Genomic DNA, 20699 nt, shown 5'->3' with positions numbered 1-20699 from the left:
ATTGCAATAAGGACCTACTGTATAGCACAGGGAACTATATTCAATAATGGAAAAGATTCTGAAAATAATATATATATAAACTGAATCACTTTGCTATACACCTGAAAGTAACACAGCACACAGTAACATAATAACACAGTTTTCTTGATTGTAAATCAAGTATACGTCAATTAAAAATTTTAAAAATATTTATTTTTTTATTGTAAAACAATATATGATATTTGACTTAGAAAAAAGCAAATACTACAAAAGAACCATAAATTAAATGTAAACTGGTCATGCTTCCTGGTAACAACAACTATTAGGTTTGGTGTATATTTCTCCATATTTTTTTCCTAAGAATGTACAAAACTTACCTGCACATACAAAATAGAAATTACCTTTATAATTAGAAAGCCTGCTAGTTTCATTTTGAAAAAGCAAATAAGTTAGAAAAAGTACTAGAAAGGATGAAATAGTATAAAACACATACTTCAGCTAAAATGTTCTCTCTCCAAGAGGCCTGGGTGACAGTGAGAGCAGGAGTTCTGAGTCCAAGGCCCATGGTCCCACACACAGGCATCAAAGGGAGGGACCTTCAGACAGAGGCCACCTTACACCTTCAATTTACATTCCCCAGAGGTTCCTAGATGCATTGGGACCATCTTGGGTGGTGACCAGGAGTCAGTGGGAAGATGCCCTAACCGTAGCCTCAACCTGGTCCTAATGTTTTTAGTGATGGTTTTTTTTTTTTTTTTTACTTTGGCCATAACAGCAAATGCAAATCTGATTCCAGGCTTTCCCAGCTCAAAACCTTTCAAAGCTCTTTCACTGGTTCCTCACAAGTCTTGTTTTGGTGAAGGGCTCCTCCTCGTGGCTCCCTGGGCATCTCCCCCCTCCCTAGAGGTGCCATCTTTAGACCAAGCCTGCACTTTCCTTCACTCCTGTCTCAGACTGGGCTGGTTTCACTCTTAGTTATCTGCCTGGCATTTGAGTTTACCCCCCTGGATTATACTGAAGAGGTCAGTTGTTTCTGCAGTTTTGAAATGTGAAACAATATAGTTGAGTTAACATTTTAGTCCTGGTATGACAGCCAAGTATAATGTTTTTGAAAAATTTGAAGAAATGGGGGTATACACATCCATTTGGTGATAATTAAAGGGGTGTATTTTCATAATATAATTTGAGATGTTAGAGATCAGGATCTCAATCCCTGAACTTTTATATTTTCAGTTTGAAATACCACTGATGTTTGTAATTTCAGTTACCACTTACATTCTAACAGCTCCCAAATTCCAACTTATTCCTTTCATTGGAGCACTAGGTCCTATTTTTCCAACTGCATTTCACATATTTCCATTTGGACCAGTCATTGTTTTCCTACATGTAAACTTGTCTGAAATGGAGTTAATTTTTTTCTTCTCTTAAATTTCCTTTTCCTACTTTCCTTTTCTTATTCTTCATATCACTTTCTTTACTCCCTCAGGCTTGAAACTTCAGTCGTCTTTTAGGAATTCCTTTCCATCAGTATTTTGTAGAGTTGAGAGTCACTAGGTCCTGTTTCATATTTCTGTACACCCCTTCTTTTTCATTCAAACTTCTCCCACCATAGTCCAGTCCCTTTCGCTACAGCGTTCTAACTTCATGGCTCCACTTTCTCAATCAGTCTCTCCAGCATTTTATTTTATTTTATTTTAATTGAAATATAGTTGGTTTACAGTGTCATGCTAGTTTGAGGTATACAGCACGGTGATTCAGTTATACATATATATACATATATATATAATATATATATTTTTTCTTTTTGATTTTTTTTCTATTATAGGTTATTACAAGGTATTGAGTATAGTTCCCTGTGCTATACAGTAGGTCCTTGTTGGTTATCTATTTTATATACAGTAGTGTATATGTGTTAATCTCAAACTCCTAATTTATCCCTTCCCTCCTTTCCCCCTTGGTAACCATAAGTTTGTTTCCTATGTCTGTGGGTCTATTTCTGTTTTGTATATAAGTTCATTTTTATCATTTTTTTTTCTGGATTCCACATGTAAGCAATATCATATGATATTTGTCTTTCTCTCTCTGGCTTACTTCACTTAGTATGGTAATCACTCGGTCCATCCATGTTGTCTAGCCTATTGTTTTAAATTTAATCTTTCTGAAACACTACTTTCCTCAAGATCCTAGACTACAAAATAATATTAAATGAATCCCGGTAAGCCACTCTGGATATTCTAATATTTTCTTGACTTAGTAGCCCTTTTAATAATTTGTCTCTTCTTTTGTAGTCTTCATTTCTGTTGCTTACCTCCATGCTTCTAGTGAGGTTAATCTCTCTGCTGTCTCCTAAACACTCTGTGTTCGTTGTTCCTGGTGATCCTTCTTACAGGAGAGGCCTTCCTTCTCTTCTTGGTTTATATCTGTGCCCATCAGATGAAGTTAAACTCAAGGTTACCTGTTTGTGAAGTGTAACAGGGCTCTTCTCATTCTCATTTAGCCTTCTGGAATGTTTTATACTGTTTAATGCTGTTTTGGGTAATATAATCTTGTCTTTCAAGGTTAAAACTATCAAAAGTATGGGACCATTGTCTTTTTTGGTATCTGTCGGAAGAAATTAGGAAACTTGTTATCTAAATTTGTATTCCTTTTGCCTAACCATGCAATTCACAACCCACCACACAGAAGAAGAGGAGGATTAAACATGGTTCAGGATTTTACTTTTTCAGCAGTATGAAATTTACATATTTATTGGATTTTGACACAATGTGAAGAAAAAAATGTGTGTATATATATTTTTTCTTATATAGTTAAGTGGCTGCTGTTTATCCGTCCCACATAGACATTTCAGTCTATTTGGCATATTTACATTGTCAAATAGTCTGTTGAAATTGAAAGAAGGTGATCAAATTGAGAAAACCAGGTTACCTTAATCCTTTTGGCATGGGTAATATCACTTAAAAGGTAAGTCTTAGAATAATAGGAAAAAATAAATATATCACTCGTGCTGCCCTCCTTCAGAGCAGTAGGGTCTGTGCTGCGTAGCGATCAGGGTCGCTTTCTATATGCAGTCTGTGCGTGCCGTTGAAAGGGAAGACACTGTCCTTTTATTTTTCAGTTTTGTGTGAATGCATAGAGAAAGAAGTATCTTGCTTTGTATACAAAGATTGCATTTGTAACACACACAAAGTCGTTTAAGAGATTTGAGACAATTTTACAAATAATTGTGAACTACAACATTTATATAACATCTAGAATATCATGCTAATAATGAATTTTTAAAATAGCTTTATTGGGGTATTATCAACATATGGTGAATGGCACATGTTGAAAGTGTACAATTTGATGAGTTTTGACATGTTTATATACCCTGAAACCATCACTGCAATCAAGATAATGAATATATTTATCACCAAGATAATGAATATATTATTTATCACCCTCAAAAGTTTGCTTGTGATCCTTGGTAATTCCTCCCTCCCACCCTCCCTCCCTGCAACTCCCATTCCCCAGGCAACCACTGATCTGCTTTCTGTCACTATACATTAGTTTGCATTTCCTAGAAGTGTTTTGTGGTTTGGCTTCTTTCACTCAGCTTGATTTTTTTGAGATTCATGCATGTCATAGCATATCTTAGGCCTTCATGCCTTTTTATTGCTGAATAGTATTATGGATATGCTACAGTTTGTTTATCCTTTTTATCTGTTGTTGGACATTTGGATTTTTTCCAGTTTGGGGCTATTACCAAAGAAGCTGTATAACGTTTGTGTACAAGTGTGGACATATGCTTTCATTTCTGTTAGGTAAATACTTAGAAGGAGAATGTCTGGGTCATATGGTGGGTGTATGTTTACGTTTTTAAGAAACTGCCACAGTACTATATTATTACACCTACCACAGTGTATAAAAGTTCCAGTTGCTCCACATTTTTGTCAACAGTTGACATGGCAAGCCTTTTAAATTGTTAATATTTTAAAAGGTATATAGTGTTTTCTCATTGAGATTTTAATTTGCATTTGCCAATTGACTAATGATGTTGAGCATCCTTTCATGTGGCTCTTTGCCATCCACATATCTTTTTTTTTTTGCTTTGGCTGCGCTGGGTCTTCGTTGCTGCATGCGGGCTTTCTCTAGTTGTGGCAAGTGGGGGCTACTCTTCGTTGCGTTGCGCGGGCTTCTAATTGCGGTGGCTTCTCTTGTTGTGCAACACAGGCTCTAGGTGCATGGGCTCAGTAGTTGCAGCACGTGGGCTCTAGAGCGTGTGGGCTCAGTAGTTGTGGCTCGCGGGCTCTAGAGCGTGGGCTCAGTAGTTGTGGCTCACGGGCTTAGTTGCCCCGCAGCATGTGGGATCTTCTGGACCAGGGATCGAACCCGTGTCCCCTGCATTGGCAGGTGAACTCTTAACCACTGGATCACCAGGGAAGACCCACATATCTTCTTTAGGAAAATGTCTGTTAATAGCTTGTGTCCAGTTTTTATTGGTTTGTTTTCTCATGATTGAATTTTAAGAATTCTTTATATATTCTAGACACACGTCCTGTATCAGATTTGTGATTTGCAAGGATTTTCTCCCAATCTGTGTCTTGGGCAGTGAACTCTTCATCTCCCATCCATATGGAAGCAGTTCCAGGATTCCCATGTTTGGGGATTAGGAGGCATTCTGGGTTGGGTCCCAGCTTAGCCAGGCAAGAGTGTTGTTGCTGGCTGATAATGGATTTTTAGGAATAAATTTTGATATTTCACCCACTTATAAAATGTAAAATTTGCTTATTGTAGACAGTTTTTAACATGCTGAAATCGTACCTAAGGAAATGAGGCTGGAACATGCTTGATAATTCCAGGCAGAAGAAGGCCACGTAAGTCAGAAGCATGAGTGCTCATGTCTTCCCATGTACTCAGCTGGGGGCAGCAGGACTGTTCCAGGGCTCCTCCACTTTGGGGATGGAGCTCCTAAATTCCTCTTAGTTTTGCTCAGGATTGCCTCCAAAATGGGGTAGTTTCAGGTTGCTGTTTGTTCCCGTAAATGTAAGTTGAGTGCTGCATTTGCAGTGCCTGGTCAGTATCTGGCCTAAGCACTTAATAAATATTCATAAAATATAAATATTAAGTAAGTGAAAGTCTGGAACGTGGATATTGTGGAATTAGCAAATATCTTCAGAACACAGAGCTGAGCAAGGCTTGGGAAAGTAGGGATTTAGAAAGACAGAAATGGAATTAATCAAATGTATTTGACTAATATTGGGAAATATTAAAGTCCAACACAAATGTCTTGTTAAGGGCTCCTTGTCTTTGGTGCTTTGTTGATGAAAAACATTCAGTTTTGGTACCAAGAAGACTTGGTTTAAAATTCTAGCTCTGCTGTTTACTAGCCATATACATTTGCATCAATACTTAACCGACTTTACTTCAATTCTTTCACTTACACATTGTGAATAGTTATGTGTACCTGGCGGCATGATTGTAAGATTACAGGAGATAGAGTCTATAAGGCATTTAGGTACAGTGCCTGACACATCATAGGAGCTCAGCAAATGTTAGTGGGGTTTTAGTTACCCCCGTTCTCTTTCCCAGTTCTAGTCTTAGGCGGGGAAAGGAAATCTGGCTGCTGGAGTGGTGACCTAACCATGCAGCTTTCTTGCTGTGGGAAGATCTTAGAATGGTATTGCCGGTCCCGCTGGGATAAAGTTTTATACCACCTTGTGTTTGTTTTCAATGGTACAAAAAATATCATGGTATAAAGATAATTTGATTACAGATTTTAGTGTCTCAGGACATAGTCTTTTCATGCATGGAGTGATTACTGTAAAGCTATATGTATGGTTAGACTTACTTAGGTACCTAGTGGAATGAATCATGAATGTCAGCAGCAGTATACATGGTACAAGGGAATCCCAAGACTTGTATTATACAATTGTCACAGCGTTCCCATGGAAACACATCTTGAGGTGACTATTGTAGAGGAAGGAGTTAAGGCAATGGTCAGGTTGGCAGAATAACAGGTGCGAGGGTGACTGGTACTTTCGTAACCATTTTAGAGCAGTTTCCAATGGATGTTTGTAGCAAACTAGTCTTTGCTGCCATTCTGAGTTCTTTTATATTGTCTCTACTACCTTTTTCCTATTCCTGACCTGTTTCTTCCATGCCTGGACGTTTCTTGACTCTTGGAACCTAAGTTCTCTCTCCTTCTTGGATATGTTTGGAATTTTATAATGTTCTAAAGTGACAAACTGTAATATTATGCATTGCCACATAAGTCGTACTGTTGGCAACCTGCTGCAGCCTATTTAAGCCTGTATATTGTTTAAGCTTGATTTTTTTTAGGTCATGAAAAACTTAAATGCTTCACTTAATTATTTGAATTATAAGTTCTCTACAAAATACTTGCATTCAAAAGGGATTCTGGCACTACAGCTGAGTTTGGTCTGGCTTTTATGACAACGTATCTAAACGTTGGGGGCTTGAGAATGACTTATCAAAACTGCTTTTGTGATTTCTGTGTTTGTTCCATTTCTGTCTTGTGGCCAGACATGAAAAGGTATTGGAAATTTGAGTCCTTCTATTAAAGGCTTTTCTTTTATATGTTAGAAAGGAGCCACTTTTTAAAGGGCCTCTCTCTGTGGCTACAAAGCTCCTTGTTCTAGCACTCTACTGGCATGTGACACAGTGAACTAAGCAAGCAACATGGCCACACCTACCTCCAAGGAGGGTAGAAAACTGCAGTTCTTATATGTCTGCTGATATAAGGTGGAGAGCCAGTGAATGGCCCTAATGATTCTGTGGTCACCATGTACTCAGTTCTCTCTCCCTACCGTAGACAGAGTGACTCACCCCTCCCCAAGGGCAGTAACCCAAATGGCCCCATTCAGTCATAGCATCATGCTCTAAGTTCAGTATTTCTTCATCAGGTCCAGATGTGGCACTTCTTGTTGTAGAGACTTCATGAACTAAGCAGTCTGTCCCTTCTGTCCCCTCCGGTAACTGGGAAAAATAACTGCCCAAACCACTGTCATCCAGAAAGGGGAGGAATGGGAGATACACAGCAGTCACCGAGTGGTAGCAATTCTGGAATCCCACTGAGCAGGCATTTTGGGGGATCCCCGCCTTGGATTGGAGAGTGTTCATTAATTATGCCCAGATTCTGCTTCTCAGGAGAGTCCCACCCCCAGTCCCGTGTTCTCCAGGCACTCCACCCAAAGTTTCTTCCTTTTCCAGTAACTTCCTTGGCTACCACCGAAGTAGGCACTGGAGGATAGACCCTCCTTGGGGGCTGAGCAGTTTTCTCTGGCAGCTTCCTGTCTGCAGCATTGTTGTAAATTTCCAACAGTCATAGTGCTCCTTTAATCCAGACTTGTAGTCATTTTGGCAGCACAGCTCTCCAAAAATTTTGTTGGCTTCTTATCTATTTGATTATAATCAGCTTCATGTATCTGTAGCCAGACCTACAATTTTTGCTAGCTGTAACTCTTAGATTTGCTACATTTCTCATCTCTTTCACCCTTAAATGTGCCCCCCCCTTTATTTATTTGAAGGTATCTTTTCTCTACCAGGCTTCAGTTGGACACCGATCCCCTTCATCTCTTTTTCCTGACCCATTGTAGCCTAAGAATTGACTGAGTGCCACATTCATCCAGGCTGCGGCTTTAGTATCAGGTGTGATGGCTATATCCTTGATTTGATCCTTCCTCAGATTGAATTTTAATCATCTGTTGTTCCTTCAAAGGCTTTCTCTGTTTTAGTTTTAACTGTTTGGGGTTGAGAAGTTAGTTGCTTCTTCCAGTCTTTTAAGTCTTTGAGTTTGAACTTTATTGTCTTACATTCCTGCTTGTAAACCAACCAGTTCTTTTCTGATCTCATTTCTTTCTTGCACGGGTTTCTCTTTATCTTAGTTATTTTTTTCATCTCATTCCTTGTCTTTTCATCTTTGCCATCTAATATTGTTTTTTTGTTTTTGTTTTTTTTTTACCAGTTTCATACAGGCCATGTCTTCTTGTACTCTCTTGAGGGTGCCAAACTATTTCCAGACTTTTCTTTTGGCTCCATCACTATATCCAGTAAGCTCAGCCTTTGAGGATTTCAGAGGTGATTCCTTTTCCTTTACTGAAATATTTTCTTTTTCATATGGCTTGTGTTTTTCTTCTCCATTTTTTATTCTTTTAAAAAGTGAAACCTGCCAGATGTGTTTTCTGTCAACAAATTGGCTCTTTTACCATCCACTCCGATCTACAACTCAGGGCAGGTTGACCTACACAAATCCTGGTGCAATTCACAGTTTCTAGAAGCATCTTGCTCAGATAAAATCTTTACTTATCCTCCCTGCTTGATTTTCTGGTGGGTGGAATATATGAAACTGAAATGTGGGGCGCACTTGTTGCCACCAGGAACTTTTCTTTGCTGTCTCTTACATTGCTTTGCTTATAGCGACTCAGAACGTGACATGTCCTCCCAAGTTTCCTTCAACTTCCTTCCCAATTGTTTTCTAAGAGTTGTTGCCCTGCCTGAGTGTACAAAGCTTAATGTACAAAGATGGGAGGACACAGAGGAGAGAGGGTGTGTTTGTGTGTGTGTGTGTATGTGTGTGTTGGGGGTAGTGCACAATAATCTCACCAACACAGATATTTGCACTGGTGGGAATTTACATTTGGCTACAATTTTACAATGAATACAGTCCTTGAGTGTCTGAATCAGATAACCAACTCTAGAGGGTGTTTGTAGTGCCTTCTTTTCTTTTTTCAGGTGGCCTTAGTTTCATGAGGCTTAAGGTGGTTATGGCATGACAAGAAACCTGGGTAGGGTTTGTTTTTTTTTCCCCCTTTCCTCTGTCCAGTGTCCAATTTATGGCTAGTGAGATCCTTCCAGATTCTGGTGTTATCTGTTGACTTTAGTTTTACTTGTAGTGATTTCTTGGGTTATTTCCTGCATGTTCAGAAATTGAGAGAGGATGAACACAGTATTTCAAACTGGAAGTCCATGCTCCTTAATTTCTGGTTTTGTCTTCTGACACCTAGAGAGGGCTTGTGTTCTTAAGTTTGGGAATAGAATTCCTAAAAGTAATTATTGTGATATCTTTATATTTGGCTTTTAAAATTTATTTGGCGGCGTCAAGTCTTAGTTGCAGCACGTGAGATCTTTCAGTGCAGCAAGAGGGCTCTTTGTTGTCTCCAGTTGTGACGCGCAGGCTCCAGAGCACGTGGGCTCAGTAGTTGCGGTGCACAGGCTTAATTGCCCTGCAGCATGTGGGATCTTAGTTCCCTGACTAGGGATCGAACCCATGTCCCCTGTATTGGAGGGCGGATTCTTAACCATTGGACCACCAGAGAAGTCCCTGTATTTGGCTTTTTACTAAGAAGGGTAAGAGTTTTACGGTTTCATCTGAATTTGATATTATATAGTGTTTCTATTTCAGGTAACAGAGGAAGCAGCAATGTTTCACTTCTTCAGAAAGCCTCCGGAATCTAAAAAGCCCTTGGTACCAGAGACAGAAGCAGATGGATTTGTCCTTTTAGGTGAGTCTTTTTAGGAAACAATATCATAATTAGATGAATTCTTTTTCCTTTAAAAGAATACTTGAAAAGTATATGATTGATTTTTAAACATTTTCCTATTAATTCCAGAGTTAGTTTATGTATATGAAATCTATAAAAATATAGGTCATCAATCACTTAAAATATTGTCATCAAGTCAGACTCTTCTTATATGGTACATTGGTTTGGATGTGTCCTTCAAATTCAATTTATAAAATCATCCTATTTTTTCTATCCAATAAGCTAGTCAACCTTTTTAATTATGAAAAAGCAGAAGTCTTAATGAATCCTTGATAAATTCAAATTCTGTTTTATAAATAGCACCAAGCCTTGCTTCTTAAATTAGCATCAAAAATTAAATCAGGCATCCAATAAATAGTTGCTGAATAAGGTACATTTATTTCTTTTATCGAAGTATAGTTGATTTACAATATTGTATTAACTTTCAGGTGTACAGCATGGTGATTCAATATTTTTATAGCTATACTCCATTCAAAGTTATTACAAGATAATGGCTATAATTCCCTGTGCTGTACAGTATGTCCTTATTGCTTATCTTTTTTATATATATTAGTTTGTATCTCTTAATCCCATACCCCTAATTTACCTCTTCCCTTCTCTCTCCTTTTTGGTAACCACTAGTTTGTTTTCTGTATCTGTGAGTCTGTTTCTGTTTTGCATATACATTCATTGTATTATTTTTTAGATTCCACATGTAAGTGATGTCGTACAGTATTTGTTTTTCTCTGTCTGCCTTATTTCACTAAGCATAATACTCTCCAGGTCCATACATGTTGTTACAAATAGCAGAATTTCATTCTTTTTTATGGCTGAGTAATAGTCCTTTGTGTGTGTGTGTGTGTGTGTGTGTGTGTGTGTGTATATCTATATATGTATATATATATGTGTGTGTGTGTATATATATATGTGCATATATATATATGTATGTATATATATACTTCATCTTAGTCCAGTCATCTGTTAATGGGCACTTGGGTTGTTTCTGTGTCTTGGCTATTTAAATAGTGCTGCTATGAGCTTTGGGGTGCATGTATCTTTTTGAATTAGTGTTTTCATTTTTTTCCGTATATATAACCAGGAGTGGGATTGCTGGATCATATGATAGTTCTATTTTTAGTTTTTTTGGGAACCTCCATAATGTTTTCCGTAGTGGCTACACCAATTTACGTTCCCAGCAACAGTGTTGAAGTACACTTTTAAATCTAAATATGTTAAATAGTGTCTCCTGAATGTTAAGACTAGTTTATTTTCTATTATAAAATTAATACCTGCTAGTTATTAAGATTTTAGTGGCTTTAAAAGATATTTCTTTCAACCAAATACTATGCTCTTCCCAAGGGGAATTCTGAAAAATAACATTTCCTTCATGTCATTGTGTCTTTCCTCCAAGGAAGAGATTTGCAGTCTTTAGATAGTTCTTCCCAGCAGTTCTCTACCAACAGGGTGGTGAGGAGGAACCAAAACCCAGTGTCCCCTTGTGTAATGCATCCTCTCCTACTCTGGATTTCCTCCTGCCAAATTCAGCTCCTTCTCTGAGAGGATTTGCATGAACTCATAGAGTGTTTGCTTCTGGCGATGTTTCTCAGGTGTCTCCCTTTCCAGATTCTGGTTTCCTATCTCTTCTGTCTTTATCTTGGCCCAGTCATCCCAGAGTCCCTTGGCACTGGCAAATGGTCTGCGTGTCTTGAGGAGTAGGAGGTGGCTCCTTGGGTTTACGGGTAATCCTGAACCTTCAGCTTAGGTCCTCTTGGCCTCTGACCCCACACATTCAGAAGGGTGGGTGGGTGGGTCTCTGCCTCTTCAGCCCTTCTCTTTAGGATCTGGTCTCTCATAGTAAGGATGCAAGGATTTTACCCCTCTGGCCCTCTTCTGTTTCTTGGCCTTAATCTCTGGGAGACCGGAAGAGAGTTTTTCTCATGGCTGAATGTTACCGTAGAATATCCCATCTTTTCCACAGTCAAATTCTGGCAGGCCTGTGTGTTTTTCTGTATCTGCTTCCTGTGGCCTGGGACAGGGGCAGTAGCTAGAATGGTCAGAGTTATTTTCTCTCTGACCAGATCCCCTACGTCTGAGGTAAAGTAGTGGGGCATAGTCTGACCAGCGTTGGTGGTTTTTCTGGGGAGCCTCCTGACTGGGATAAAGTGGAGTGCCCTGGGCACAACTGCTTCTCTGGCCCTTCTTACAGTGTCAGGAAATTGTGCCTTGCCTTCTAAGTCAGAACTGGCTCTGTCAACCCCAACTTCTGTTTCAAAAGCTGCCAGCGCTGCTTCCCTTTTACCTGCTAAATTAGCCCCACTAACAGAAAAACTTCAGGGATGCCTCTAGTCTCCTGTATAGTTTCTGCCTCTTCAGGAGTTTCACAATAAATTCTTCTCTCAGAAATTTGCTTCAGCAAAGCCTGGTTTTCCAAACTCTGTTCTGTATTCTTTTTTTTTTTTTTTTTTTATTAATTAATTTATTTTTGGCTGTGTTGGGTCTTTGTTTCTGTGCGAGGGCTTTCTCTAGTTGCGGCAAGCGGGGGCCACTCTTCATCGCGGTGCGCGGGCCTCTCACTATCGTGGCCTCTCTTGTTGCGGAGCACAGGCTCCAGACACGCAGGCTCAGTAGTTGTGGCTCACGGGCCTAGTTGCTCCGCGGCATGTGGGATCTTCCCAGACCAGGGCTCGAACCCGCGTCCCCTGCATTAGCAGGCAGACTCTCAACCACTGCGCCACCAGGGAAGCCCTGTTCTGTATTCTTCATTTTAGAACACCTCTGTAATCTCAACACATATGCAGAGAACTGTGCTCTTTTCTGTTGTTTCATGATTAGAAATCCACCTTATTCTCTTTGTTATCAAATAGGCATTTAAAGGCTGTGAGTCTAGTGCACTGACATGTCTGAGAGCACATACAGCTTCTACAGCTGGACTTTGTGAACTCTCGATACGTCTTCTTCACCTGGCTCTGTGGCCTGCCACTTTGCAGCATTACAGAGACAACTTTTAACCACAACTGACAAAACCCCTGGTGCTGCTCTCTCTAAAATCTCCTTCAATGTCTGGTAGCTTGTAACATGAAGATGTTTCACTGCCTGTCTCATAACTAGCCCAACAGGGGCCCCATTTCCATGGTATTCCGCCTTAGCCGGTGAAGCTTCTGTTACGGACCTTTCCTTCCTAGGAAAGACTAGTTTAAGAAGTGGTCTTTAACTGAGCCTCAGAAGACAGAAATGTCCAAATTTGCTAATGCTTGAGGGAATTTCTAGCAATTAATTACTCTCATATGCTTTCATGTCCCAGCTGCTCCATCTGATATATCTAAGCTATAATGGTGCATTTTCCCAAAAGCTGGCATGCTGTATTTTGAGGGAGTTTTCCTAGGGCCATCTTGGACTAAGCGGGATTGATGTTGACTCCCGTACCATAGTCTTGCGGTTGGGAAATCATGGTGACGCATCACTTACCTCCCAGTCCCAGGATTGTGATTTAATTTCAGGTGCCGCTGGTAGTGCACCCTCATTCAAATGATCCAAGCAAGAGCAGACTCCCAAATGTTGGCTGAAGGCTTCTGGTCCTTCAGCTGCCATGTCTGCTGATGCTTGTCTCTGTTTAGCGTTATTTTTAACCAGGTGCAAAGCTCCACTGCCCTCCACCATTTTCCATGAAAAATCCTTGTGTACCTACTGTTCTGTGATCTTAGTTACTCTCTTGAAGTTTTGATGCTGTCAGTCAGCATCATGTCTGGGTTCTCACTTCCTCTGTTCTTCTCTTTCCATCAGTAACACCATCTCCCTTCTTTCTCAGGAGCACCGCAGAGACTCTACGGTGAGGTGCAGGTAGAATGCTGACTCGAGCCAGACCCCTTGGGTTTATATCCTGGCTCCACAATTTACTGGAGTTTCCATTATAGGGGAGGCAAAACTTTACCTCTCGCCTCTTCGGGTCTCTGGCTGGGCCTGAGAATTAAATAGACGTAGGACAGATGAACAGAAGAAAAGCATATGGATTTTTACGTGCACATGGGGCCCCCCACAGGAGAATGAAGACCCAAAGATGTGGCAAAACCTAGGTTCTCATATACCAGGTTGAGCAAAGAGGCAGTTGTGGAAAACTAACTAAAATATGTGGGGATACTAAAGGAAGATGAGGGTTATTTTAACAGGCTCTGATTGTATGGAGTTCTCTTGCCCCTGACTCTCCATCTCTGGTGGTAAGAATGTTTCTTTCCTCCTGGCATTTTCCATAGGTTTCTTTTTTTTTTTTTTTTTTAATCTCCTGCTTTCAGGAAGAAAAGAGGAGGTCAGAGTGCCCTTCTTGCACCTCCTATTTTTCAAGTGCCTTTGGCTCAAAATAATTCTTATGCCAAAGTGGCATTTTGGGTTGGTATATCTGCTACCCTTCACCATTTGGGGAAGTTACGAAACCTCCTGGGTGTCATTTAGCTTATCTAGAAAATGAGCATGATAACAGTACCAACCCAATAGGGTTATTGAGGTGATTAAATGAGTTAATGTGTGTAATGTGCTTAGGACAACCATGTGAGTGAAGTGGTTGTGTTATCTCCACATACAGGGGAGGACTAAAAAGCTAGAGCTAGTTCCTCTAGCTTACATAGAGCAGATCTGGAGTTAGCCCAGGCATTCTGACTTCAGAGCCTATCCTCTTAACCACTAAGCTATCCATCACTTTTTTTAAAAATAAATTTATTTATTTTTTGTCTGCGTTGGGTCTTCGTTGCTGCGGGCAGACTTTCTCTAGTTGCAGCGAGCGTGGGCTACTCTTCGTTGCGGTGCGCGGGCTTCTCATTGCGGTGGGTTCTCTTGTTGCGGAGCATGGGCTCTAGGTGCACGGGCTTCGGTAGTTGTGGCTCGCAGGCTCTAGAGCACAGGCTCAATAGTCATGCGCACAGGCTTAGTTGCTCCGCGGCCTGTGGGATCTTCCTGGCCCAGGGCTCGAACCTGTGTTCCCTGCATTGGCAGGCGGATTCTTAACCACTGTGCCACCAGGGAAGCCCTCCATCACTTTTTAAAAAAAAGTCATATTATCATTTTAAAATTTAAGAGATTAGTGACATTTTAAGCCCTTTTAAAAAAATTTAAATTGTGTTCATTAATTTTTAAAAAACAAAGTGCTGTGCTTTTTTGTTTATTATTTTTTTAATAAAAGAGCGTTGGATGTATTATTATTCATAAAGTTCGGCTTTAATTTTGGCTACCCCAAATTTTTCACTATTTAATATTTTAAATATTTAAAACTATTGCGTAAAACTCTAATCTCCTTAATGAAGTTGAGGTTGGAAGATGGTATATAGTCAGCCCTCTATATCAACAGATTCTGCATCTGTGGATTCAACCAACTGCAGATTGAAAATATTGAAAGAAAAAAAAAACCAGAATGTTCCACAAAAAGCAAAACTTGAATTTGCCATATGCCTAGCAACTATTTACATAGCATTTACATTGTATTAGGTATGATAAGTAATCTAGAGATGACTTAAAGTATACAGGAGGATATGCATAGGTTACATGCACATATATGCCGTTTTATACAAGGGACTTGAGCCGCTGCAGATTTTAGTATTGGGGTACTGCAGAAACCTAAGGACAACTATACATTGTTTAATTAGTAAAATATCCTTCAGCAGTTAAGGCCTTAACTGAATTGACTGATAAGAGTCAGGATAAATTATTAGGAATATAGTTAATTATCTTAAAAAACAGGATGGTAACCTTTTTTTTTTAGAAACTGATTTGTTCTAAGTTGCTTTTTTTTATCATATGGTTCTATATTGACATATATAGTATCTGCTTAGTCTCAGCGCATACTGTGTGAAATATTTTGAAAAGTACCAAGTAGGTCAAATGGTAGATATGAAATTCTTTTATTAACATGACCCCATACTTTGACACGTGTGTTGTGGTTATCATGTATCCACATAGCTTTCTTTGTTCTTATGTACAATAGATACATTGCAGGAAAATAAATGTATATAAGTGTTTTTGTGTGTTTATTAACTTCTAAATGATACAGCTAAGTAAAGACTTAGATTATATTTATACCAACAACTTCTTATCAATATGGATTCTATAGAATTTGTTAGATTATCACCTTACTTGGCCTTTATAACGTATTTCTAAAAAGGTTAAATTATGTTGTTAAAAGTATAACTTATTTTTCCCACCTTGAGAATACCTCTTCCCCTAGGCAAGCCTTTCTGCTTAACACAAATAGGTTTTAGGTCACAGTTATTAGATGGCATTGCTGAGTTGCTGAAGTCAAGACCCCAAGACTTGAAATTGAGGGTCCAGGCAGAGCCTGGACACTTCTATTGATAATAGGAATATCTGGGCTGCTTGTACACATTTAGCTCACTTATGGACAGAAAGCTTTTTCGCCGTAAAGATTTGCAAAGCTTTTAGCCTTTGTAAAATGTCGAACGTGCTGAATAATAATAAGGAAAAAAAAGCCTTATAGAAAAACATCCTTTCCCTCGTAACTAGTTTCTAGTCTCATAAGAAGGTACTATTCGTTCATTCAGTAATGAAGTTGTAGTAATCCTCTAGGGTACTCATTTTACACAAAAACAAATTGCAGTTTTCATTTGCATCACTGGGTGGCGATTTTTCTTAGTCTTACACTACTGTTTAAAACCCCAACGAGGCTGGTACTATTTGTAATTACCAGGGTTTTCTTCTGTTATGACATGTTTAATTGTGCTTTTAAGACATTATCTTTAGGTTGATTACAAATTTCCTACTGTAGTATGCAACCTCATAGTTATTTTAAATTAGGAAAAAGGGTATCTGTTGCCTAGATGTTGGCATATAACTCTTTCCAAAACTAAGAGAAAGGCATGAATTAGCTTATTATATTATAGCAAAAAAAAAAACAAAAAAAGAAAGAAAGAAAAAAAGGAAAAATAACAGCGACCGGAAAAACCCATGGAAAGTAAAATGAAAAAGAATAATTTGGATTACTGTTGTGTGTTCACTAACATTGTTGACCAGATACTGAATATAACTCTGGAGCAGGCAGAATGAAATTGGACAAACACTATTATATAGATTAAAGGAATTGGGTTATAGTACGGCTGAAGTTTATTGTGTTTTTCAGAATATGCACGTGCTTCTTAAAGTAGGGCATAAGAACTTCTAGTTTCCATTAAGCTAATTATTTTGTAAAACTGATTGACTTTAGAATCAGAATTTAGTAATTCACAGCGGCTTGGATATCATCTTTAAGTATTGATATTGAAATATGTACTTTAGTCTCACCTGTTTTCCAGTTTAAATGATAAATGAGATTTTAGGAAGTAGTCGGTTATTTTTAAGATTTTTCTCCTACTGAATTCCTCATCGTGGGTATCAGTCAAACCATGTATACACACTAAAGTTAAACTATCACATTTTTAAATGGAACTTTTTAGATAATCTCTTCATCTCTGTACTCTTTCCTTTAGTTAAAAGTGGAAATCTAGCTGTGTGTAATAAAAATTTACATAAGGGACAGTAAGTCACTTTGAGTCTGTCTAGGACTGAAGGTTTTAATTAAAACAACAATGACAAAAAGTAAACAGATTTTCACCATGTGCTTTCTATTTTTACTCCCCATTCTTACAACAGAAGTATAATGAATCTTTAAAAAAATGGTGTTTATGGATTAAAAAAGCAACTGACCCTATTAATAACTCTTTACCCGTGTATTGTGATATCAAGAAAAACTCAAATTGCAGTGAACTTACTTGGCAATTTTTGTGTTTTTACCCTTGACCTTTCAGTTCTAAAGGAGGTGTGCCAGGATTTTTCAACTAACTTCATCATGCAGCTGTTTATTTTCCCAATAAGAAATGTGAAGTCATGTGTCTAATGGGTAGAATTAACAGAATTTTCACATTCGTTGATTCCTAATTCTGGTTCACCTGTTAATCTAGCAGCATTCAGAGGTGAAACCATTCAGGCCCGGCTGTTCTGTGTGGGGTGTACCACCCTGCGTTGTCTCCTTAAGGGTGCAGGGTGAGAGGGAGCTTCATGGGGCAGGGGAGAGGTGTCCACTGTGCTGAGAAGCAGAACTGAGCCCTCTTTTGCACACAGTCGTTGTGAGGACGTCACTCATTCTTTATTGGGGCTCAGTGGACTCAGCCGACTCAAATGTAAATTAGGGATCTGTCTCCCTAACTCAGTGGATCTAACCTTCTTGTGATTTAGGGGGCACTTTGAAAATATACTGGTGCTGGGGCCTCATCCCTACATTCTGATTAGACAGGCCTGGGGTTTGACCCAGACACTGGTATTTTTTTTCCAGAGTTCCCCAGATAGTTCTTGTGTGCATGCAGGGCTGAGAACCACTGCAGTTCACTCTCTATAATTTAGTGATTGTATACCATCAAATAACGTGTTAAGACACTTTGAAAAAGACTTCACAAAAATACAGAGTTACAGTTTCTCTTCCACTGCAGTTGAGCCATAAACAAATAAACAAAAAAGCAAATTAAGCCATAAAATTTCTAGGTTGAACATACTTCTTTTCAAACATTAAATAAAGAGCAGAAAGCTTCAGAATTCTAAGGAGTGAAATCTTGTTTCTTAAAGTAATATATTTGGAAACTTAAAAAAATTTTTGTAATCAGTGAAGCAGTTGAGAAGCATTTTGTTAATTATATAAATATGAATTCCAAGTGGCTTATGACTCTTTTTGTCTTTAGCCATAAGGCATCTAGAGTGACTTCAGGTAAAATTATTTGACAGATTAATACCTGTAAAGTCTTCAGAGCAATTCTGAGGTACGTTTTCTTTGAACTAAAACCATCAGGCAGTCAGATTTTTACCTCTTTGGGAGTAGTTGACTGGTTTACTGTGGTACTGTTTCCTAGAAGGCACTTCTTCAGTACAATATCAGTAGGGAAAAAAAATTTAAGTGTGCACACCATATTCCATAAATGGGTTTCCTATAGTATTTACTCAGAGGCTTTCGTAATGTTATATCGTCCACATCTGAGACTATTTAACTGAAAAATTGTGATGAATAGCTTTTATATTTTGACTTACAGTCTCTTCTTACTTCATTCTGTTGAGGAAATAAATAATGAGGATGAGACTCTAAGTAGAATGTATAGTATGAGCTTTGCAATTTCTACTAGTATTTCAGATAGAATTGGAAGACCTAAATATTGTCTTCCTAGTAATCTTAATAATACTACAATATTCTTTTATATTTAAGTGGTTGTCTTATTCGGTATCTGTTTTTGCCCATTGAATGCAACCAAAACATATTATGAAGGGAAGAGTTCTTATTGAGGTCACACAGTAATCTTTCCAAATGTGGATTTCTGAAAATGTGTCTTCTTCTTTCATTATATCATGATAGAATTATGGTGTTACCTCAAAATAGCAAACTAATCCTTTAGTAAACTAATCCAGAAGAAAAACATCTTAAATTAGTGTAAGATGGTCTTTTCTTATTGTAGTAATCATCAACATTCTTGAGCACTTTCTCTGTCTCGGGCACTCTGCTCCTTGTAAAAATGCTGCAGATTTCTGGGCCTGACCCATACCTAGTAAAACAGAATCTTTGAAACTATAACCTAAGAATCAGCATTTTTTTAAAAAGCAATGCAGGTGATTTTTATGCATGCTGATATTTGAGAACTGTTGGAATAATTCTCTTATAAGGTGTGGTAGGGGAACAAAACATTTTCAGGCAGTGGGACAGACTGTGTAAAGTATGTAGATTCAGAGGAATCTGGGACATATTCAGGGCCAGTAAAAAGTTCTTCAGGAGAGAGAGGATATGTCAGGGCCACTGATGAGAAACGAGTCTAGAACGGTGATTTTCAGTGGGCCTGTGTGCCATTCCGAGATATTCGAATTTTATCCTATTGGCAGTAATGACCTATCAGATATCTGACCATTTCAAAACAGTGAAGTAGTGTTTTGGTTTTTATTTTATTGGAAATTTATTAATTGAAAAAAATGGAGATAATTTAACAATTTCATCCAGTTGAGAATTATTTGTTAATGAAAACAGTGATCATCTCCTGAATGTATCACTGAAAAGGTGTGCCTATATATTCATACTTGATGGACAGGATATGACAGAGAAACAACACACAGTTGAACTGTATGGGGCCATCGTGCTGCAAGTCATTCTGTCAGACACCTCAAGTTTCACCTTTTCCACCTTTTAGTTTCAACATGATATAGGGGCAGAAACTACTAGTTGTCCTTCAATATGTGTTTATCTTTCTTTCTTAGTTAATAGCATTTTTATCTTGCCATGTGGCCATTTCGCAGTTAGACGTGGAATTTTGATGAAGTTTCTGGCCAGTGTGATATAAGAAGAAACGTTGTATTGCAGGTTTTAGGAAACCTTTTAAAAACACAGCTGGTATGTACCTTCCATCTCTCCCCTGCCGCTAACTTTGCTCACCCTGGAGTGTGGATGTGATGATTTGGTAGAGGACTAGCCACCATCTTGGACCATGAGGACTAGACTGCATTGTGAGGGTAACTGAAGAATAAGCTGGGAAGAGCCTGGGTCCTTAAAGACTGTGGAGTTGCCACAACAGCCCTGTGATGTGAGAACTCGCTTATGTGAGACAGGAGCAAACTTCTGTTCTGTGGGAGCCACTGCTCTACTGATATTTTGTCATTTGCGGATGAACCAAACCCTAACTAATGTACATGCTGAACTGGAAATCATAATATTTGGCTTCTAAGTTCCATCATTTTCTTGCTGTGTGATCAAGCAGGCTACTTACCATTTCAGCCTCATTTTCCTTACATATAGAAAGTTAATAGCATTATGGATTCCTCATTACATTTTAAAGAAGAAGAATGAGAGGGAACTTTACACAGACTTCTTCATAGACAGAAGTGAGTACTAAGAAGTTTTAATTCACTTGCTAATTCTGATCAGCTCAGTGAAATGCTTGGGCAAATGATTCTGAGCCAGCCTCTAGGTTTAGCTGGAGAGAATGTTGTGATCCTTAATTTATGTTGTAGGCAAGGGAATGGTAAGTTCCCTACGAGTGCCCAATATAGGTCTTTCCTCCACTCCCACTGGAAGGCCACTGCGTGCTTCTGCAATGAGTGCACCAGAAAGTTCATTCATATCCACTAAAAGCTGAAATGTTTAAAGTGTGCATTAACTAGTGGAACGTTATTAAAGAATTGAGAATTGCTGCTACACTCTAGTTATCAGTT

General features: G+C 38.7%; 1 protein-coding gene across 1 annotated transcript in view; it reads left to right on the top strand.

The window, feature by feature from the left end:
• Nucleotides 1-20699, top strand: part of UMAD1 (UBAP1-MVB12-associated (UMA) domain containing 1) — a 243866-nt gene that overhangs the window by 14599 nt on the left and 208568 nt on the right. Inside the window, exon 2 of the mRNA XM_061198546.1 lies at nucleotides 9380-9479. Within this exon, the coding sequence (XP_061054529.1) occupies nucleotides 9398-9479 (82 nt within the window). The 5' untranslated portion in view covers nucleotides 9380-9397. The remainder of the gene's footprint in view (nucleotides 1-9379; nucleotides 9480-20699) is intronic.

This window comes from Eubalaena glacialis, chromosome 8 (assembly GCF_028564815.1).
Source record: "Eubalaena glacialis isolate mEubGla1 chromosome 8, mEubGla1.1.hap2.+ XY, whole genome shotgun sequence".
NCBI lineage: Eukaryota > Metazoa > Chordata > Mammalia > Artiodactyla > Balaenidae > Eubalaena > Eubalaena glacialis.
Note: the sequence above shows the minus strand (reverse complement) of the source record. Positions and strands in the feature narration are given on the sequence as shown.